Source organism: Staurois parvus, unplaced genomic scaffold, assembly GCF_062004578.1.
Source record: "Staurois parvus isolate SC_StPar_1 unplaced genomic scaffold, SC_StPar_1.0 ptg000208l, whole genome shotgun sequence".
Taxonomy (NCBI): domain Eukaryota; kingdom Metazoa; phylum Chordata; class Amphibia; order Anura; family Ranidae; genus Staurois; species Staurois parvus.
In genome coordinates this window covers 707,352-730,974 of record NW_028318004.1, presented here as the reverse complement: position 1 = coordinate 730,974, position 23,623 = coordinate 707,352, and the positions used below count along the sequence as shown (strand labels likewise).

The following is a 23,623-nucleotide window of genomic DNA, read 5'->3' as shown; positions in this document are numbered from 1 at the left end:
AGTGCAATTATCTTCAAGGGCCGCGTCTTTTCATGTGAAAGCACTGCAATTATACATACATCAGTCTAATTACATCCATTAAAGGGACACGGTCTTCATGTTTTTTTTTTTTTTTTTACCTTTTTAAGCATTGGTAAAAGAGGAGCATATAGTGTTTAGGAAGCATTTCTTTGTATGTCTTTTTGTCTCAAAATACCCTAAATGCATGACACTTTTATATAAGATGTTCTCATTTTGATGTTTAATATAGGTAAGGGGGAATACACGTGCACATGTTTGTTTTTTTTATGTTCTTTGACTTTACATTTCAAGATGATCTATCTGCATATTAATATTATATAGTTTTCTAACTGTTACAGCTTTATCTTGCCTTTAAATTTCACATTCTGTGAAAATAAGTCATCACAATCTATTGGAGGATAAAAAGACAATTTGAATGCAACTTTAGACTTCTATTAACCACTCGCCTACAGGGCACTTATACCCCCTTCCTGTCCAGGCCAATTTTTAGCTTTCAGCGCTGTCACACTTTGAATGACAATTGCGCGGTCATGCAACACTGTACCCATAGGAAATTTTTATCATTTTTTTGAGACAGAGCTTTCTTTTGGTGGTATTTAATCACCTCTGGGTTTTTTATTTTTTGCTAAACAAACCAAAAACCACTGAAAATTTTGAAAAAAATTCCGCCTTTTCTTCGTTTTTGTTATAACATTTTGTGAATAAGTGATTTTTTTTCCTTCACTGATGTGCGCTAATGAGGCTGCAGTGATGGGCACTGATAGGCTGAAGATCAGTTTACATGTCCCCTCTAAGTAAAGCCGATTACCGGCTCTCCTCTCGAGTTGTCAGCGTGACAGCTCGTGAGGAGAGAAATGCCGATAACCGGCATTTCCCTATTTACATGTGATCAGCTGTGATTTGACACAGCTGATCACATGACCGAGCCGACATCTTCGGCTCTTTCCCTTGATCGAGCCAACATCTTCGGCTCTTTCCCTTGATCGGTGATCCGCTGTGTCCGAGGGACACAGCACACCACCGATCGTCACGCTGCGCGCTCCTGGATCTGCACACACGCAGTTAGAATGGGAGGACGTCATATGACGTCCTCCCAGAACAAGAGAACCGCCTGGGCGGGAGGCGGTTAAAGGATAACTGCATAAATGAACTAAATAACCTTTTGGGCTTTTTTTAACTATACAATTGTTAGTTTAGTAGTGCCATTGCACATTGAGACCTGCGCACAGTATTGACAGCCAGTCCAGCTGCTGCTCATATTCAGTTCTGGGCTGTGTGCAAGCATTTCCCAAGCTGCAGGTGGGCAGGTTCGTTCTTGGGTTAGCTAATAGAAATGTTGGCTCACCTGGGGTTAGAGTATGTGCACCCTAAAGCTCCATTCAGCTGACAAAATTGGCTATGGTGCGGCGAGTATATCTTGGTATCTTGTGAAAAACTGTGGCTAGGAGTCCAGATGTCTGCAAGAAACTGCGACTGGAAAGTCTGTATAAAACGATGACAGGCCGACTGTGGCCTTGTCTATCTACCAATATTTGGACAAAATCACACAGGGAGCTGCAGCTGCTTGTCAGCCTGTCATTGCTTTGTTCATGCTTCCCAGGCACAGCTGTCAACACACACTTGGGCTCCAAGCTACAGTTAACTTGCTGTGCCTTTACAGATTTGGCCTTGTGAATGAGGCCTAACAATGAACTTCTGTTTGCTTATTTTTTTGTTAAAATATATAGTTAGGTTCATATATATTTGGACACAGGCACAATTTTTTTTAGTTTTTTCAGGTATTTACCAAAACATATTCAAGGTATAGTCATATAATGGATATGGGCTGAAAGTGGACACTCTCAGGTTTAATTTGAGGGTATGTACATCCAAATTGGAGGAAGGGTTTAGGAATTACAGCTCTTAAGAGTAGCCACCCCCCCTTTTTCAAGGGACCAAAAGTAATTGCACAATTGAATCAAAAGCTGTTTCATGGCCAGGTGTGGGCGACTTCTTTGTTATTTCTTCATCAATTAAGCAGGTAAAAGGTCTGGAGTCAATTCTAAGTGTGGTATTTCCATTTGGATTCTATTGCTGTGAACCTACATCATGCATTCAAAGGCGCTGTCCATGTAAGTGAAACAGGCCATTGTAAGGCTTCAAAAATGAAACAAATCCATCAGAGAGATAGCGGCAACATTAGAAGTATCCAAATCAACAGTTTGGTAACTGGAAAGAAAGAAGAACGCACTGGTGAGCTCAGCAACATAAGACATGAACGGCCACGGAAGACAACAGTGGTGAATGATCGCAGGATCCTCTATATAGTAAAGAAAAACCCATTCACAACATCCAGACAAGTGAAGGACACTCTCCAGGAGGTGGGCGTATCATTGTCAAAGTCTACAATCAAGAGAAGACTTCAGGAGAATACAGAGGGTTCACCACAAGGTGCAAACCATTCATAAGCCTGAAGAATAGAAAAGCCAGATTAGACTTTGCTAAAAAAAAAAAAATCTAAAAAAGTTCTGGATTAGGATTAATCTGTACCAGAATGACAGGAAGAAACAAGTATGGAGAAGGCTTGGAACAGCTCATGACCACACAACGTCATCTGTAAAACATGGTGGAGGCAGTGTGATGGCATGGGCATGCATGGCTTCCAGTGGCACTGGGTTATTGGTGATGTGACAGAAGACAGAAACAGCCGGATGAATTCTGCAGTGTTTAGAGATGCTGTCAGCCCAGATTCAGCCAAATGCAGCAAAGTTGATTGGACTCTACAGTACAGATGGACAATGATCCAAAACACACTGCAAAAGCAACCCAGGAGCTTTTGAGGGAAAAGTAGAATATTCTGCAATGGAGGAGTCAATCATCTGATCTCAACCCCATTGAGCATGCATTTCACTTGCTGAAGGCAAAACTAAAGGCAGAAAGACCCACAAACAAAGAACAACTGAAGACAGCGGCAGTTAGAGCCTGGCAAAGCATCAGAAAGGAGGACACCCAGTCTTTAGTAATGTCCATGGGTTCCACACTTCAGGCAGTCATTACCAGTAAAGGATTCTCAACAAAATATTAAAATTAACATTTATGTATGATTATATTCATTTGTCCAATTACTTTTGGTCCCTTGAAAAAGGGGGAGTGGCTACTCTTAAGAGCTGTAATTCCTAAATCCTTTCTTCAATTTGGATGTACATACCCTCAAAGTAAACCTGAGTGTGCACTTTCAGCCCATATCCATTATATAACTATAGCTTAAATATGTTTTGGGAAATACCTGAAAAATCTAAAACTGTGCCTGTGTCCAAATATATATGGAGCTAACTGTACCATTGAAAGAGTTTGTGTGTTTGATAAGTGGAAATAAAGTACCTATTAATCCTGCCAGAAATCCTGTGCTATCTTGTACACTCTGCAGTTTTGTGACAAGCATTGTTGTCAGCCCTGCCCAGTTCAGCTTTCTGAACTACAGAATACCTTCCCCCTATGTTATGCACGTGAGGAGGTAAATTGTTGTCCTGCCCTCAGGTGACAACACAGCTTTACCACTGATTTAGAAAAGCATTTCTCAACCTTTTTTCAGTCAAGCACAACCTCGAGGCACCCCATTCTAAAATGCTTCAAATGTTAGAGGAGATTTATTCTTCCAAAGCAAATACAGTATATCTTTGCACACTGGTCCCTCACTCCGCTAATGCCACCCCAATGCTGGTAGGGGTAGGGGAAGGGCAAACAAGGATGCTGTGCAGGCACCCAACATCCTCCTTTTAAACCAATGATATCATTGTTTGTTACGATGCCAGCGGCTGGAAGGTTATAATGGCGCACACTGAAAACCTGTGGCTTTGCGTAACTATAAGGCAGGCTTGATCCACTTGCTGGATTGTGTACAATTATTGGGCATATTTTAGGCATTTTGTTAAGGCACCCCTGAAGAAATGGGAAGGAACCCCAGAGTGCTCCCTGGTTGAAAAAGGCTGATATAGAGTAGTGAGCAGGCGTTGTCACCCTAGGACAGTAAGTGTGCCACTGGCAGTATCGCAAATTGAAAACAGAAGTTTAAGATCTGTAAAATGAAAAGTAATGCAGACATTCATTTCTAAGAATGGGTAAGCTGCAGTATATTACATTTTTTTGTTCTTGTGTTTAGTAACACGTTAACCACTTGCCGCCCTGCCACTGTAGAAATACGGCGGCAGGGCGGCACTGGCAGGCAAAACCACGTTTTAAAACGTGTGTTTTGTAAACAAATAGGGGAAGCGCGCGAGGCGCGCCGCCGCCCTATCTTTCCCGCCAATCACCGCAGCGGATGTCAGTCGCTGGTCACAGCTGGTCCTTAGCGGCTGTTTCCCGGCGATCAGCGGTAAACAGTGACAGACAGCACAGCTACAGTAGCTGTGCTGTCTGTCACTTCCTTGTCCGCTCGAGGACGAGCTGATCGAGACAGAAGAGTTTCTCTCTCTCGATCAGCGGTGTCCCGAGCAGTACACACCCCCGCCCCCTAGTAAAACACTCCCCACACTCAGATAACCCTTCCCTGCAAAATAAAGTTAACCCCTTCCTCCCCAGTGCCATTAGTATAGTGTCAGTGTTTTTCTTTTTGCACTGATCACTGTATTAGTGTTTTTGGGGATGTCAGTACCCCCCAATGTCAGAATGTCCGCCGCAGTCCCGCCATAAGTCGCTGGTCGCTGCCATTATTAGTATAAAAAAAACCCTAAAAATCCCAGTATCTTTCCCGCCATTTGTAAACGCTATAACTTTCACGTAAACCAATTAATTTACACGTATTGTTTTTTTTTTTTTTAGCAAAGACGTCGCAGAATGCATTTTGGCAGAAATTTTAGGACTAAATTTGATTTTTGCATTTTTTTTTTTTACTGGACATGTTTTATAGCAAAAAGTCCAAAATATTGTTTTTTTTTCCTCAAAATTGTCAGCCTTTTTTTTATAGCGCAAAAAATAAAAACCGCACAGGCGATCAAATACCACCAATAGAAAGCTCAATTTGTGGGGAAAAAAAGGATGTAAATTTCATTTATGTACCGTATTGCATGACCGCGCAATTGTCCGTTAAACTAGCTCAGCGCTGTATAGCAGAAAAATGGCATAAATTGCAGTATTTATACCATAGATTGTAGATGCTATAACTTCCACACAAAGCAATCAATATACACTCATTGGGATTTTTTTTTACCAAAAACATGGAGCAGAATACATTTTGGCCTAAATTTATAACCAACTTTGAGTTTACTATATATTTTTTATAGCTGAAAGTAAAAAATATTGTTTTTCTTCAAAATGTTTGGCCTTTTTTTGTTTATAGCGTGAAAAATAAAAAGCGCACAGGTGATCAAATACCACCGAAAGAAAGCTCTATTTGTGTGAAAAAAAGGATGTAAATTTCGTTTGGGTGCAGCATTGCATGACCGCGCAATTATCAGTTGAATTAGTGCAGCGCCGAGTAGCAAAAAGAGGCCTGGTCATTAAGGGGGGTAAATCCTCTGGAGCTCAAGTGGTTAACCTTTCCGAATCGTCTTCAGCCTGGGGATGCAGGTAGGGTTGTGCCACTGCTAGAGTAACTGTCAGTACAGGTCCTTTTAAAGAATAAGTTCACCTTACTGCAAAAAATAAATGCACTTATTTTGCAGGTAAAAGGGGCGGCTGTTGCAGGATCGGGAACATGTCACATGTTCCACCCTAAAAACGGATGGAACATGTAACGTGTTCCCAAAGGTGAACTTATCCTTTTAATAGCTACGGGTTGTTTTATTTGCACCTGTTCTCACCAAGAAGGAAAATAAATAAGAGTGTAGTAGTGTCACATTTTATTACATAATGTGCCTTTCCAGCAATGGTCGATGTTTCTGTCTCTGAAGCCAGCTATGAATGGAAAGACACACATGGGGGAATCTACCAGTAAGAACAGCCTAATTTGTGTGTCGTGGTGCTTTACTGAGGATCTAGTGAAAGATTATGTAACCCCGTGGGTAGTAGAACTGGGTATCTTCACTATAATTCCTTTGCATTAGCCCCAGGTGTACCAAACGTCTCATTGATTATCCAGGGTAGTATTACCACGGGCTTTTATTCTATACCTTTCTTACCTGCTCTTGCATAAATTTATAGGGATGGAGAGAGAAAATCAGTTCAATAGAAAACGTCTTTTAACACACCTGCTTGAAGGATAAGTTCACCTTTCGTAACGTGTTACATGTTACACTCATATTCAAGGTGGCCGTGTGGGGCTCTGGCCACGTCACTCATTCAAAGAGTTCTGTAAATGGAAAACTCCAAGTCCAGACAGCCTTTGCGGCTCTTGGCTTGTAGTTTTCAGTTAACTACCACAGAACTGTGGAGTGCTATGGTAGTTCATTGTGACTTCCTGTCAGAATGGATCTGTCTGCTCATACGAGGTACAAGCAAGGCACACAGATAACAGACAGGTCTGCAGGAGTCCTGCATTGCACCAGCAATCTGCTGATCGCTGGTGCAATGCTTTACAGGTTCCTAAAAGAAAAAATAGTAAATGCACATTTTTTTAGCCTGCAAAAAAAATGTTCGTTTATAATTTTTTGTCAAAAGGGGAACTTGTCCTTAAAGTCTTGTTTCATTAGCATCCAAACAGGTGGCTAATTGGGAAAGGGAAGCTTGTCAAGTGGAATGTCATAGAAGCTTAAAGAAATTTAAAGGGATCTAGTGAAAGGAAAAACGAGGAGATCGTTCAGGAGGAGAGTTGAGAGGGGCCATGGTGAATGGGGTGACCTGGAACAGTTTTAGAAAATAATTGCATCAGCGTGTTCTGTTGCCCTGCACTTTAGAAAGTGCAAACCAAGGTGCTCCAGAACATCAAGTTACTTGCTGTTATATACATTTTACTATACAACTAAATGCCAAAGTTTCTAGTTCACCTCTCCAGTCCAGTGCTATTGTAAATTGCTCTTGTTCTACTGTATTTAAACACCCAGTTTCCCTGTTTCATGGTATCTTTCCTGCTTCTAAAACCTCCTTCAAGACTGGTTTTAAAAGTTTTAGAATGGCTCAGACCTGAATCTGATCGAAAATCTGTAGAGTGATCTGAAGAGGGCTGTGCACAGGAGATGCCCTCGCAATCTGACAGATTTGGAGTGGTTTTGCAAGGAAGAATGGGCAAATATTGCCAAGTCAAGCTGTGCCGTGCTGATAGACTCATACCCAAAAAGACTGAGTGCTGGAATCAAACAACAAAGTATTAGTTTAAGGGTGTGCACACTTATGCAACCATATTATTTTAGTTTTTTATGTTTACTTCCCCCCCCTAAAAGATTTCAGTTTGTTTTTTAATTGAGTTGTACAGTTTATAGGTCACATTAAAGGTGGAAAAAGTTCTGAAATGATTTATCTTGTCTCATTTTTTTTACATCACAGAAACCCAACATTTTAACAGGGGTGTGTAGACTTTTTATATCCATTGTAGTTGCCTAATCTGAGGGAGCTCTGGTCCATTTATGTGATCTCCCCAGTGGCCAGCTTCAGGGGAAGAGGACACAGCAATGTCAACGGCTGCAGAGCCTGAGCAGCGACAAAACCCATAGGCTTGCAATAGGGCATCCGCTGTCCCTCCTCTCCCTTGAAGCCAGCGCTGGGAGCTAATCACCTGAATGGACCAGAGTGCCCTTAGATTAGGAAAGGATACACATCTTTTTATAGGGTAGTTGGTACAGAGCTTAGAATGTGGGTGGGGGCAGGGTGGGGGCAGGTTCAAGATTAGTTAAGTTTAGACTGTACTTACTTTAAAGCAAATCTTCCCTCCAACCCCATGTCCAATCGTTGGCAAACTCATGCAGGCTCCACCTCCGCAACATCTCCAAAATACGTTCGTTCCTAACCCCAGACACTACTAAACAACTCGTTCACTCCCTTATTATCTCACGTCTAGACTACTGCAACTCCCTTCTCACCGGCCTACCTCTTCACAGACTATCCCCGCTTCAGTCTATCCTGAACTCAGCGGCCAGACTCATCCACCTTACCAACCGCTCCGCATCTGCCACCCCCATCTGTCATTCCCTCCACTGGCTCCCGATTGAACCAACGCATTAAATTCAAACTACTAACACAGACATACAAAGCCATTCATAACGCTGCACCAAACTACCTCACCGACCTGGTACCCAAATACCACCCAACCCGTAATCTTCGCTCCTCACAAGACCTCCTACTTTCTATCTCCCTGGTCTCCACCTCCCACGCCTGACTGCAGGACTTCTCCAGGACTTCCCCCATCCTCTGGAACTCACTACCCCAATTCATCAGACTTGTCACCTACCCTCCTCACCTTTAGGCGCACCCTGAAAACCCATCTCTTCAGGGAAGCCTACCCCGCCTTCACCTAACAGCCGATCTCCTCCTGCCACTCCATCCCCCACAGCCACTTCCTCCTGTATCACTATCCCCTCCCTCCTAGACTGTAAGCTTGAAAGAGCAGGGCCCTCGAACCCCTCATGTATTGTTCTGTTACTGTATTGTCTCATGTACTGTCTCCCACTATAATGTACAGCGCTGAGCAAACCTTTTAGCGCTATATAAATACTGTATAATAATAATAATAATACAATCTTCACCCAAAAAGTGCAGTTCTGCTCTTCCTTTTCCACTTGCGTTCAGATTGCCTCCCCTTCTACCTGCCCGGAGCCTTCTGGGACACATTACAGATCCCAAAAACTGTAGGACCATTCAGATAGCACAGGACGGCTCACGCATGTGCAGTGGACTGCCAGTTTTGAAGCTGCAAGCAGTCACAGCTGCCTGCTCACAGTTAAGATGCCGGCATCGGTGATCAATGACCGGTGAAGAAACCGACTCAGATGAGTACTGCACTGGATCCTGGGATAGGCGAGTGTTTGTTTATTAAAAGTCAGCAGCTACAGTTTTTTTTTTTTTTTTTTTATTATAGCTGCTGACTTTTAATTTTCACACATATATTGCTGTAGCTCCTCTTTTAGTTAACAGCTGCTTGTTTTGAATTTTTTCCAGTGCTAGAACGTATTGACTTAGAATAATATACAGCTGGCTTCCTAAATCTGCAATCGGTTGTACACCGCGGGGACTGCTGGAAGCCCAAATAACCACCAAAAACTAGCCGCAGGTGCCTAGGGCTCTCAATGGATCTGTCCCTAGTCCACATAACAAGAATAAAGAAAAATAGCCACACTACTGCTAAATCCAATCAATCCACAGTTTATTCAGCGAGTACTTGATGTACTCTTTCTCTGAATATGGATTGATCAGAAATCGCACAGCTCTATTTTTCTTTATTCTTGGACGATTTTCTTAGTTTAGATAGCCATGAGATAACTTTGTGCTTTCTTTTATAGATTCATTTTATGTATGTTATTACACGTGTCAATTCAACTTTAAGTTGGTTAATTATGTGTTTGTTAGAAAATAGACTTTCTGAAACAAAACCACAACTGAGCTGTCCAAGTCTTTATGGAGACGCCTGCTCTAGACCACAGAGGATTGTGTCCCGGGATGGGTGGTGGTGGGGCTTTCTACTTTTCTCCTTACATAATTCTGACCTAGTTACTTTGCACAGCAGGATGTGTCATCAAGAAGAACAGAGGGGACAAGAGCACCTACAGGTGTGTTAGCTTGAAGCTGACAAAACGTGCTTTTGGAATGCCATGGCAGTGCTCAGCATTTTGTTTCTGACTTTCGTTGCTTTGCACAGTTAGCTTTGTGTTATAGCTGGTGTAGTATGCTGTAAAAACTTTGGAATGGGCGTTGGGTGTTAAGCACTGCATTAGCGTATTTGTCCATTTGTTTTGGCAAATGTCCCTTTCTTTTGGATGTATACATGCCGGTTATAAAAAAATGAAAAACAAACCCTTGTCCTCATCCAGTGTGATAAATTGATCTCTGGACTGTCGAGAGGGCACCTCTAGTCTCTTGCTTGCATGTACAGTGCCAAGAGCCTCATAACTTGGGGGCGCTGAATACAAAGCTTCCTCTGATTGGCTGAGGTGGGTGGATGACATCAGTCTTCGAAACCGATCAGAGGAATTCATTCATAGAACGCAAGGTGTCCCCTGAATGGCTGAGCAGCACTCAGCCGGACTCTGTATGCTGTATATAGCTGATGCTATATACCAGAGGTCTCCAAACTTTGTAAACAAAGAGCTAGTTTACTGTTCTTCACAGTTTAGAGTGCCGGACTTCGGCCAATGGGAGAAGAAAATGTCCCAGCATGAGTGGTAGTAAACCACGTCCCTTCTTTGGTATTGGGGAATTATTGGTGCCCCATCGTTAGTGTCAGTGGGAATAAGAGTGCACCATTGTTGGTGTCAGTGGGAATAAGAGTGCCCCATTGTTGGTGTCAGTGGGAATAAGAGTGCCCCATTGTTGGTGTCAGTGGGAATAAGAGTGCCCCATTGTTGGTGTCAGTGGGAATAAGAGTGCCCCATTGTTGGTGTCAGTGGGAATAAGAGTGCCCCATTGTTGGTGTCAGTGGGAATAAGAGTGCCCCATTGTTGGTGTCAGTGGGAATAAGAGTGCCCCATTGTTGGTGTCAGTGGGAATAAGAGTGCCCCATTGTTGGTGTCAGTGGGAATAAGAGTGCCCCATTGTTGGGGTCAGTGGGAATAAAAGTGCCCCATTGTTGGGGTCAGTGGTAGGAATCATGCCATGTATTAGTGGGAGGAACAGCATCCCAAGGGCCTGAAAAAGGCATGCTAAGGTCCACAGTTTGGAGACCACTGGTATATACAGTTAATACAGCCTGCCTAGCAAGCGCACCTATTAGTGCAGTGAATAGTTTGTTTGGGCCACCTTGACCCAAACAAACTATTTTAAAAGGGCAAAAAACATGGAGTAAAGCTTTAATCCAGAACTCTTGAAACAGAGGTTTTGGTAAGTTCTGTTGTGTAAGTGTTAGCTCTGCTCAGGTGTAATGTATTTTTAGGGCACTACCTATAATGGAGCGAACAACACCACAAATATTTACAAAGCATATATTCATATAAATTTTTTTTTTTTTTTACGCAAAAACAAAGATAAAACAATCTGATATTAGGGAAGTTGGTACAGCATCTCCAATTACCAGAAAATAGATGTAAAACATCCAGATAAGAATTAATACATTAGTGTATACATATCCTTATGTCAAAATAAAAATATATATGCGCTAGATATGGGCGTGGTCATAGACACTACATGTTTCTCATGTAGCTTCATCAGAAGAGTAGATGATCATATACAGTATTAGAGTGCTTGAAGAATATCACCGAGGTCCAGACGGGGGAACCAGCCTACCCCATGTGGACCCACAGGAGGGGAAAGCAGGGAGCACCTAGTGACCAATGCACAATAGTCATAACAATATCGCTATTGCGCCACAAATGAGATTTCTGATTAGATAATTCTGAGACAGCCATATATAGTCAAAAAAGGTCCTCCGCGGAGAAGCAGCTTGTTATATGAAGTTTAGTGTGTGGAAATATCCATGCATCCTTTGGTTTGGGCAGCTAGGACCATAGATGCATGGATGTTTCCACACACGATACTTCATATAACAAGTTGCTTGTCTGCTGAGGACTGTTGTGCTAACATCCTTAGGATCAGGATTGTCATTTTTATCTTTGTTTTTAAGGCCTCATTCACACGAGCATATGTGTATTTTGTGCACAGAACACAGGTTATTGCTGGCAGAGCTAGTAGAAGATCCTGCCTAATTTATGCATCTGAAATACCTGTGTTTAGACGCATTTAAATGTGTACAATTATTTCAGACAAATGGCTACACGTTTATGCATATACAAGTTTATGCGAGCACACTTGTAGAATCTGCCGATCTTTGCGACCCTAGAAGCACAGGTGTCCTAATTTATTTTTCTTTCTTTTTTCCGCACAGTTAAATGCATTTTCACATGCACATGGAGTTGTGTGTATTGGCTCATTGATTACTGCTATTTCAAAAGAATTTGTTGTACGCATCTAAACACAGTTTTGTTTTGGTCTTTTTTCTGCCCTTGTGAATGAGTCTTAACTGTTTTGCTTTACAAAATGTTGAAAAAATAAATATAAACCTTTTAGCAGTACATATTTATATTGGTGTTCGCTCCTTTAGCCCTGGTTGACACCAATGCGACTTTACATGCGATTTGACAGTGTGAAACCCATGATCGGCAATGCAACCAGTCTAATCGGTGAAACTTCGTCGGACTTGCACCGATTTGAAAAGTATTTCCTGCACTACATTTGCCGATTTCTGGTGCAGCTTGCATTGACATTTGTGCATGAAGTTGCACAGATGTCTTACAAGTTGCACTGACATTTGACTTTGATATCGTGCAACTTCAAAGTCGTATTCAGTGTGAATCCAGGCTTAGGGAGTACAAAAATAAAACTTTTTTTCTTTTTTTTTTCTTTTTTTTTTATTTCAGTGAGCATGGTAAGTTCACGTTCTTGTGAGGTAAATGGGATCCTTCATTAATGGCTTTTGTCCACTATTTCTTTAGACCACATTCTTACTTTTCCTCTGTCCACAGAGTCTATCTATTCCAGAGTTGGGTCCCTGTAAATAAACACACATCATTTTACTATTGAATTATTAGGCCTCAAGAGGATTGACCATTTTGCTTGAAATGTTAACTTTGAAATATGCTGCTACTAACCTGGCTTCTTTGTTTTCTTCGCCCTTAAAAAATTAAAATAAACCATTACTGTAAAGCTAGTAGTTGGCAGTGCTTGCTTGTTCAATGCTTGTACTGGTTATATTGTAGGTTTTGTGGTGTTTTGTTAATTCTTATTTTGTTGTGTATTAAATCGAAAGATGGTTTTATATTCTGAAAACACTTTAGTTTACTTTGTTTAATTAAAGATTTGATTATTTTCTTGCCATTGTTCTTACCATATATATTGTATTGACTGCAGTTGGAGCTCAGTGTAGTGCAGACTAAAGTGAAAAAGAAATCCTATTTTTTTTTTTCCTTGTCAAGAATTTTATTTTTTTTTTTTTTTAAGTACAGAAGATACATCCAGAACAGAGCAATGTGATTTGATACATATTGGTATATAGACATAAGACACCGCTGACCATGTACTTATTATTTATTACAGGTTGTTGTATAGCGCCATCAATTTACGCAGCGTTTTACATATTTATTATACGTTCACATCAGTCCCTGTATTCAAGCAGCTTACAATCTAAGGCCAGGAACTCGCATTCATACATATACTAGGGACAATTAACCTACCAGCATGTCTTCGGAGTGTGGGAGGAAACCCACACAGGCACAGAGAGAACATGCAAACTTCAGGCAGGTAGTGCCGTGCTTTGGATTCAAACAGACCACCTCTAGTGCTGCTAGGCTGATGTGCTAAAAGCTTAGCCATCGTGCTTGTTAGGATTGGATATCACACAGTATCAAAGGAGGTCCAACTGGGCTACTGGGGGGTGCCCATCCCCGAGGTTTGCTTGATGTCCTCAAAAAGTGTCAGACGTGACTCATGCAGGTGAGAGCAGACAGGATCGGCACTACACGCTATAGGCTGAGGGAAGTACACAATAATATAGGATATGCTGCGTTTGTTTTTTATTTTAAGAGGTTTACAACCACTTTAGGGGTCCTTACCCCAAACTCATAAATGCATACCTAGGTGGGAATAAAGCCTAATGGTTTGAAAGTTGCTTTTCCAAAAAGAATGCAGCTAAAAAAAAAATAAAAATCACAACTGTCAAACAGTCAGAAGTCCACGTGTGAATGTTTTTTAGGTCAGTGACTCCAAGGTATTGAAAAAGGAGTCACAGCAATAAGCGGTTCTGCAGACTTGTGGCCTTACCACCTTCCACAGGTGCTATGATCATACAAGGTCTGTCTTCCCCCCCCAGTTTCCAAGTACACAGTAGAGTAAGCTGAATCACTGCCAAATTATTTTTTATGTTTTACTTTCAATAGACTTTATTGCACCATTTACTGTTCATTACATGTTACATATATTATCCTCCAGATCCTGCTCCTTCCCTTCACGATCACTTTTTACCCCAGAAAGGGCTGACTCATTGAGCTGAGTAGCTGGTGTAGGTGGAAGTATTTATACATGTTTGTTAACTAAAATTCCAACACTTAAAAAGACGTGGCATGATCATCTGATGGCTTCTTGATGACAGCAATAGTGTCCATGTTCTTGTCCTTTCTAACCTTTAAACCTGTACAATACTTCCCCTAAAACCAATACAATTAAAGTCAAAACCAATAGTGTTGATGGCAAGAATGATAATCAAAGAGCCATAGTACAGATTAATAGGGTGTGTTTAAAAAAAAAAAAAAAAAGCAATAATTCCCCACCTCTATGATTAAGCCCTTTCTGGGGTTCAACATTTGAGAATAGCAGGGTAAAAATTAAGATCTAGCAGACAGATTTGTTTGTGATGTGTAATTCATTACAAACAGTACAGTATAATTTATTGAAAGAAATAAAAGGCAGAGATGTGGCTTTCTCTCATGTGGCATTCAAAAAGGTTGGCTTGCCTGGGAGCTAGCAATTTGTGCAACTTTATGGCAAGTTTCTTAAAGTGTAAATTCACCTTTACAAAAGAAAATTAACCCGTGAACACCCAGTCACCCCCCCCCCCCCATATCTCCACTGTACTTGCCTCCGTGTGATGATCTTTTAATACCCTTTCAGCAGATGCAGCTTTTCAGGGATTTGAAACACTTCAAGGATGGATCCAAATGATTCTCTGTGCCAGTGCTGACCAGTCAGAATTGCTCTGATCCATCCTGGAAGCCTTGCAGTAAGAACTGGGAAGAGGACCAAAGACTTCAGTTCCCCAAACCACTGCACCTGTTGCTTGGGCTTCAGCAGCTCATTACCGACAAAAGTAATCAGGGATCTGGGGGTGAAGAGGCTGTCCGGGGTTCGCGTTTTTATTTTTTCTCTAAAGGGGAACTTATCCTATAAGGTAAATGGATCTCGGCTGTTTTGACCTTTCAGGGTCAGGCAGGTACTTCTATGTATGTTTATGCAAAGAAATCCTACAGTTGACTAACTTTTTGCACACCATCTTATCCTGTTTAAAATGGATTCTGTAGCAAGAGAGCCAGAATCCAAAGAACAGAGGTATACCGCTCAGGCAAACAATCCAGATCAATCCACGACAGGTGCAGGCTCTGGCTCACCACCACACACTATGCAACAGGAAGAAGGGTCAACCGTACACCGGAGGATGGATGAATATTGTGTGTATTTATTGATCCATAGGACACACAAAACACCAGGACATGAATACAGGACCTGTTAACGCGTTTCACACGATCTCGTGCTTAATCATAACAAATAAAACAACAAAAGTGCTGTCTTATATAATCATTAGTTAATAGAGAACATCTGCCCTAATCAGCACTCCTGAATCATGAGGATACGCCTACTAGTACATTGTAACAAAACATAAAACCATTGTATCAAAAACAGTGATCTCCGTGAATAACAAGAAAGGAGGAAAAGAAAAAAAAGCAAAGGGGAATAAAAAGAGAAAGAAAGAGAAAAATAATTCTGAAAAAATTATAAATGAAAAGTTGAATGAAAAATGAAATAACATACACAAACACAGATAAAAGCGAGTAAATATCCCAAGAAGATATAGACTAAAAAGCCAGAAAAGGACAGAGAAAAGCCAAAACTCCTGGTCAGACATTGTGGGACAGCTTTAGAGAGAGGGGTATAGTCAGTGATGCTCCTTATTAATTAAGGTGGTTGCCAACCACTGCTTGGGAAAAAAAAAAATCAGTATCTGTAAGTCTGGCAGAAGATCACTCTTTCTGTTGAACGAAAACAGCATTTTTTTGTACATCTTAGTAACCCCTTAAAAAATGCAGATCAAGAAGTACTTTTGGTTTTTCACGGAAAAAAGAAAATTGAACACTGAATAGTAATACAGGGCTGTTGAAATCAAAAACCTTTACCATATGCAATTAGAAAAGTGAGTGTTCTAAAAGTGATAATTTCCTTCTCAGTTCTCCTGACATAATAATTTTATGATCCTTATTATCAAGGACGCCGAATTAAGATTATAAAGGCAAGCAATTTGCCGTATTGAAGCAAGCTATTCACTGTAATCGTTCTGTTATAAAACTTTATAAACCACAAAGAATTATCTTGTTAATATAATAAGTGTGTAAATGAAAATTTTTAAAGAAAGGATTACCGTTCTTTTTCCACAAGTCTTCATACGTTTATTTGTGCATTCTAAGGCTGGCTCAGTCCAGACCTCAGCATATACACGGCAACTTTGGCACTCTGTAGTGATGGTGCTTCATTATGTGTTCAATATTTCTCAAAGGAGCTTACAGTCTAGTGTCTCTAGTTGCTGTAATGATAGCATTGAGTATATGAATTCATTTTTCATATTATATGAAAGTAGAAGTCCATTCAATCACTAACTATACTTTAACCTTCTCCCACCCCATTCTAAGCCTATTATAAATACCCTGCGAAAGAAAAGATCTGTAAACTTCCCTATGCTAAGGGTGCTCCCATCTGATCACATGATTTCTCCAGTGGCGGCTTCAATGGAGAGGAGAGATCGCCGACAACAGTTGCAGAGCCTGAGTGGTGACATTACCATAGTCTTACTATGGAGCATCCATTGTAGGTTGTCCCTCCTTCTACACTGAAGTTGGCACTGGGAGCCGATCATGCGACCGAAGCAGAGTGCCTTCAGAATAGGTAAGCATAGACATCTTTCCTATCACAATATAGTTAGAATAGACTTAGAGTGGGGGTGGGAGCAGGTTTAGGTATAGTTAGGATTTGACTGGACTTACACTTGAATTAAATTATAGGTTTCTCCACATTTTATATGCAGACCAAGCGTTCCAGCAAAAGCGATACTTACAGTGGTTGGAAACCAACAATATAACCTAGCTGGGGTGCTTGCTCCATGTTTTTTCTAAAAGCAAATATAAAGTTGCTATAAGGGCTCGTGTACCCTTGTGTTTGGGGTGGGCAGTAAAAACACACAGCAGGAATTAAGGTCAGATTCACGCAGGAACGGAGAGCTACTGCTCCACCAGCTGTCCATTCCCGGCTGCAGTTGAGGGCAGTGTGGTGTGTGATTCAGAGCATCACACGGCTCCCTTTTTATTTATTTATTTTGGACAAACTATTTGAGGTGTATGAAACGTACACTTCATTCATGGCAATGTACAGCAGCTCAATGCCCTGCCGAATACAGTGCCATGTAATTCTGTACAGTGAGCCGTGATAAGATGCAGCTTATCTGCATTTCCTAGACGACATTGTCTTAGATTGTAAGCTCCAAGGATCAGGGCCCTCCTAACCCTCTTGTATTGAACTGTATTGTTGCTGTATTGTCTCCCGTTATATTGTAAAGCGCTGAGCAAACTGTTGGCGCAATATAAATCCTGTATAATAATAATAATTGTCGCATGAATGGGACACCCAGGAAACAACTGTTTTCTGTATCCTTGCATTGACAGATGTTTTGCAGTGCAGTAGAACATCTGTCACCACACACTGTGCGAATTATTATTATTATACAGGATTTATATAGTATCAACAGTTTACGCGGCGCTTTACAAAATGAACTAACTCTAAACCCCCTGTTATTTTTACTGGGCACTATAGCCTGCCAAATGTGGCCCATTCAGGTGAATGGGACTGCGATGTGACTGTCCTGAAACCGCGTGCATTGCACCATTCAAGTAAATGGGGCTGCGCTGCAATTATCCCACAACTGTGCTCTATGAATGTGATTGTGGTGCAGCATTTGGGGGGTTAAAGCACGCAGGGAGAAAGTGACATCACCTTCTCATCTCCTGTCAAATTTCTCTGAAAAGTGGTCTGAGTGCAAATCATTTTTCAGAGGTGCAGCAGACCTTGCCACATGTGTAAACATGCCCTAAGAGTGGAGGTGTCTGGTCAGTACAGGTTGGAGAAAATCTGTTCCTTTCAGTAGCATTTATCAAACATTGAAGTTTGATATGTTACGTGTGCTGTGAAGGACCTCATTCAGTTGACTTGAATGGCATCATGCAGGACCCTATTTTTCACCTTAAAATAACTCATTGCAATGGATCCTGAAAACTTCTAACATTGCTTTTGGTTTAATAGGGATTCATTGAAGACTTTCACATAAAAATGTATTTTGCTTGTGCTGACATATGCGTAGCAGGAATGACTATCTCATGTAGTGTAGAGAAGGTTGTTTGTTTTCACCATCATTGCGTGTGGCAGTGCTCTAATCTGCTCCCTACGCTAAATGCTGCTGTGTTAATGGTTTCTATTATTTGTAGCTTATGGCCTTAAAGCATTTAAATGCTAAAATATTTTTTATTGTTTATGTTGCTTATTAAAACTTGTGACTACTCCAGATAATTGTTACCTGTATGTGTGTGTATGTTACAGTGGCAGGTGGCTTCCCAACAATGGCCAACTCTCATGTTGTTCTTCTCTCTTTCAAGCATCAAGGCTCCACTGAAGTGTCTCGCACTATCCTTGTCCAAGTGGCCGAGTCTGCTTACAGATTTGCTCTTGGCTCAATTGCTGGAGGTTAGTCATGGTTGACTGTAGTCATTTTATCTCCATTATCACATCCACCCCCTCCCTTTACCATGTCTTCTTGTACAATGCCCTCCCTGTGTATTCCCACAAGAGTTTTCCTTCATGGATCATTGACCCGTGTGCACAAGCCATTGTACTGTTGTACATCGAAGGGTTATGAGTTGTACCTGGGGGCTCGTCTTGCTCAAAACAACTTTATAAAGTTAATAAGCAGAGACTGACTTAGTGATCTGCTTTAATAAAGTCTTTGACAAGCCTTTAATGTAACCTCATTAAGTTTATGAAAAGTAGGCAGCCGTAGGTACACGTGCACTTGAAATAATTGTCTCTTGTAACTGTTTCATAACATAACTTTTTTTTTTTCTTTTTTCTCGTTACCCCTTTTTCTCTAAACAGCTGTTGGTGCTACTGCGGTGTACCCCATTGATTTAGTAAAAACAAGGATGCAAAACCAGCGATCAACTGGATCCTTCGTAGGAGAGTTAATGTACAAGAACAGCTTTGATTGTTTTAAAAAAGTGTTACGCTATGAAGGATTCTTTGGACTTTATAGAGGTCAGTTAACTACCTTGCTTCCATGTTCGATTGCTTTTATTTTTTATGTCATTTTTTTATGAACAAGAGAACATAAGCCAACATACAGTTTTTGGAATTTAAAGCTGAACTCTAGGCTTTCCCCCCTCGCATCCCAACAAATCTCTGGCATACAAAGAAGAAAAAGATACTTAAATGCCCCTTTTACTTGCCTAAATCTGCAGTCATGTGCCATTCAAGCCCCTCATTTTTTCTACTACCGTGCACAGGAAGTGGGGTCCTTTTTCTGGTGTCCATGCAACCCCCGCATGATGTGGACTCTTCCTAATGGCTGGCCTGCAGCAGGGTTTTCTCAGGTTTCAGAAAAGGGAACTGATCAGGATAAGCACATCTGCCACACCGAATTACTGATCCCTTATGGTATTTAAAGTGACTGTAAATCCACACCTTGTAAAACAACCTATTCAGTTTAAAATAGGAATTAAATGTAAAACATTAGCGTATACATATAAAAATAACATTGTAAATGTGGTCACATACCTTCTGTTGTCAGCTGCAAAAGAGCTAGGGAGAGGAGAAACAGCAGAACACTGAACTTCTCAGTGAAAGGCTGTGCAGAGGAAAGGGGGTGGGGGGGGTTGTAAGGACAAGGCTGGTCATTGGAGGAGAGCAAGCTGAGTTCCCAGCATATCTAGAGAACTGATCATGCTGTGCTCTCACGCCTAGTGCGGTCAGCTTTTAATAGGGAAGCAGAGGGACTGGCAGGAACACCTAGGTTTTCACACTACGGAAACAATACAAAGAAAACAGGATACTTTTTCATGGAAGTACATGGTACAGCAGGCACATATCAGGGATATGACATGTTGGGTTTACATATTTGGTAAAATAAACACACACACACCTCTATAGATGGGCTTTAACCATTTTATAGCATTGAGAGCTGTATCCAGACCCACAATCTTCACCTCATCCAATCAGAGATGGTTTGTCCTCACTAAAGCATATACAAGACATTCTATTAAAGGTGGCAATGCCAAGCGAGTGACTCTGTGTGGTTACTATGTAGTAAGGCAGCCGCTCGCATGGAACCTGAGCCAGAACTCAGATCACAGATGTGTTTTAGCAGTAAACAGAGAGAGGTTTTTTAGTAAACAATCTGATGTCACCAGAGCACATTTATGCTCCAACGATGTTTTATTGATCAGAGAGAAGTGAAATTTCCCAGCACAAAGAAGCTACTGTTGGTAGTAAACTTTGCATGTAAAAAAAAAATATGTTGGCAAAGATGGATGTGAAATATTAGGAGTTTGAGTGAAATGTTTTATTAGCAAACTTTTGAAATGTCAACCAGAGGAAGAAACCTAATGTGTCAGGAAGCTTGCTTTAAATAGAAAGTTAACCAGATAATTTAAAGGTTTAGTTCATCTTTTCCAAAAAAAACTGCCTATGCAGGTAAGGGGTGTCTGTAGATAAAAATAAACTTCAGTTTTGCCCAGAGTTGAATAATGTCCTTGCTATAGGTGTGTAGGTGCCATTTACATACTCTTGACTGGAATAACCCCAGGATGTTGCTAGGGCATTGCCAAGTGAGGCCTAGTCATTACTGCTCACACACTGAGCTCACATCTACTGCATCAAGGGAGAGAGAGAGCATGTGAAGGCTTCTGTAGGTATTTAAATGGCCTACACCTATAGCAAGGGCATTACTGAACTTTATTTAGAACTGCCCGGTTTATTTTTATCTACAGACGCCGTATACCTGCAAGGCCATTTATATTTTTTTTGTAAAGGTTAACTAACCCTTTAACATTTATGTGGGCAAGGGCAGAACAATACCTGTTTGTTTACCAGAAATCCATTGTGGTCCTAATTTTCTGTGTGAGCTGACAACACGATGCCTCTATTGCACTGAAATCCCAAGCAGTATTGTCAGCTCTGCTAGTTCTCCCTTTTTGGACTACAAAACCCCTCTCCTGATGTGGGGAACCCCTGGAGGACTATCTTTTCCCATGCATTTATATGTAAGTGATTTAACAAAGTTATTCCAGTTCGAACTGACAACTATTACACTAAAATTTTAAGCAGTGTTGTTAACAGCTTTGTCCAGGTTTTCTTCTGCTGGATTACACAACACCTCCTAGTTACGTACATGAGCAGTCCAAAAAGGGAGAACTAGCAGAGCTGACAATACTGCTTGGGATTTCAGTGCAATAGAAAAATCATCAAAAGGTTTCCAGCTAGCTCATGAGCAACATGCTGATTTGAGAAACACTAGTTATACCTACGTGGCCCTGATTTTATGTAACTGGGCAGCTCCTGCTTGGCTTTATTATAGGAGGAAAAGTATAATGCTCCAGACTGGCATTGCTTACATACTCAAAAGCTGCCACAAGCAGCATGGAAAGTATCTGCAAGACGCATGGTTCTTCCTCTTCTTTTTTTTTTTTTTTTTTATTTATGTGGGAATTGTAAATCATTCATTTATGTCTCATGTCCAGCTGCCTATCTGAACCAAGTGATTTATCAGTGTACATATTCAATATGAGATCACCTAAGGCACCTGCTGTCTTTGCCTGCTAGTCTCACCAGATTTAGAGTGAGATTTGCTGGAGAGGGAGCTGTACCTCAGGTACTGTAGTGCAAAGATCTCCTTGCTTCTGCTTCATTATTTGGATCTGTGCTTTGTGCACCTCTCCTGCTGCTTCTTGATCACTATCCCTTCGGTCACCCAGTCATCAGGGGGTCATCTCTGACATGAAAGCCCTGCTTTTACAAAGGTGGCAACTTTCACAAACTGAGAGAACAAGACATTGTAAGTCATTAATGAGGGACACAATCAGCTGTATGGAGACCACAGGCAAGTCCTTTGCCCTCTGACTGCAAATCCTTTGCAGTGACTGATCTTTGTTATTCTCTCCCCAATACAAAACTGGTCTGATTTGAAAACTGTAGAGTCTCTTAAAGTGATTGTAAACCCTTATGTATACCCAGTAAAGTGAATGTCCTCAGGTGATACACAGGGATTAAACAAATCCACCTACTTATGTTTTACTTGATTATCTGCAGTCTTCTCTTCTTCAATTCAAAGTGTTGAATTCATATAGAGAGTTCAGAAATTACACACTGCAGAGCTCAGTGAGGAGAGCTTTGAGAGCTGATTGGTGGGAAGGGACACACCCCCCTCCACACAGCACACAGGAACAGAGCTGAGGCTGTCAATCTGCTGGAGCTCCCTCCCCTGTCACCATTTTTCTCTTGGTGTCAGGAGAACTTGTCAGAAGTTACTCATGCAGATAGCAGAAGAACAAAGAAGCAGAGAGAAATGACACTTAGTGCTCTTAGTTGATTCAAGTGCACACTATAGAGAGATATGTTTTGTTCATAGTTCATGTCTGAGGTTTACAACCATTGTAAGAACAAGAGAAATATGACCTCATGAAGGAACATGCATGCTCCGAATGCGTGCCACGCCTACTGCTGCTGTACCTGGAGCTGACATCACTCCCGCCTGCCCTGAGGATCTACACCAACCAGGAAGTACTTGGAACCACCAGTACAGCCAAGGACATTGCTTTGGAGACTTGCCTGCAGCGGGACCAGCCAGGAGTTGCACAGCGGTTGACACCAGTTTGACAAGCGTTCATTTGACTATTACTATTGTGAGTTGCCAATTTTGTGCAGATAAATTATTTGCTTATATTGCTGCACTTAGATGGCGCTGCTTTTCTCCCGTTTATATTACAACCACTGTAAGGCAGGCCATAGATGGTGCAAAATTCTTTCCTGGAACCACGGTTTGCTCACATACAATGACGAGCCATTGTGTTCTCACAGTGGGGGAAACCATCTCCGACAGAAAAAGACAGTGATTATTGCTAGCAGCAATAAAAGCCGCTAGCGATATTTGCATGTAAAATCCGGCAAGCTGGTTGTACCCAAGTTAATCGATCAGAGGCTCCTGAGGTTGCGCGGTCACCTGAATGGCATTGAGCACAGCATTACTACCTGAGGTCCAGCCGCCAATCCACGTGGGATGGAGGCTTGACGTGTGGTTTCTTGCAATCTGAGTGCTGCGGCTGATCCCTGGAGTTATGGATGAAGAGGATCCCCTATGTGTATTGAAGGAGAGAGATTAATCCTGAAGGGGTATTTACAACAAAGCACTTGTTGCTGTTCTATTTGATTAGACAGCATTGGGTTGCAGTAAGCCTGTTTGGAGGACACACACACTGGCATTGTGCTGGATTTGGTGAAGGAGTTTCACATCTGATTATTGTTTTTACAACGCTTCACTGGGGACGTTTCACAAGATTCACTATTACATTATTGATATCCCGTGGATTTATGGACACTTAGTTTGTTATTCATCATTAGTGCAGCAATCTTGAATTTATGATCAATTAATCAACTTGAGTACATTCAGCCTGCCCATACAGGATTCGGATCTCAGTCAGTTCCTGCTGAACAGGCTGAGATTTAAACCGTCTGTGGCTGGCTTAACTGTCATAAGCAG

At 41.4% G+C, this 23,623-nt stretch overlaps 1 protein-coding gene across 1 annotated transcript in view; it reads left to right on the top strand.

Moving 5' to 3' along the window:
- The window catches only part of SLC25A13 (solute carrier family 25 member 13), a 247,445-nt gene that overhangs the window by 128,614 nt on the left and 95,208 nt on the right, over positions 1 to 23,623 (top strand). Inside the window, exons 10-11 of the mRNA XM_089678657.1 lie at positions 18,474 to 18,561; positions 18,970 to 19,128. Of these exons, the coding sequence (XP_089534783.1) occupies positions 18,474 to 18,561; positions 18,970 to 19,128 (247 nt within the window). The remainder of the gene's footprint in view (positions 1 to 18,473; positions 18,562 to 18,969; positions 19,129 to 23,623) is intronic.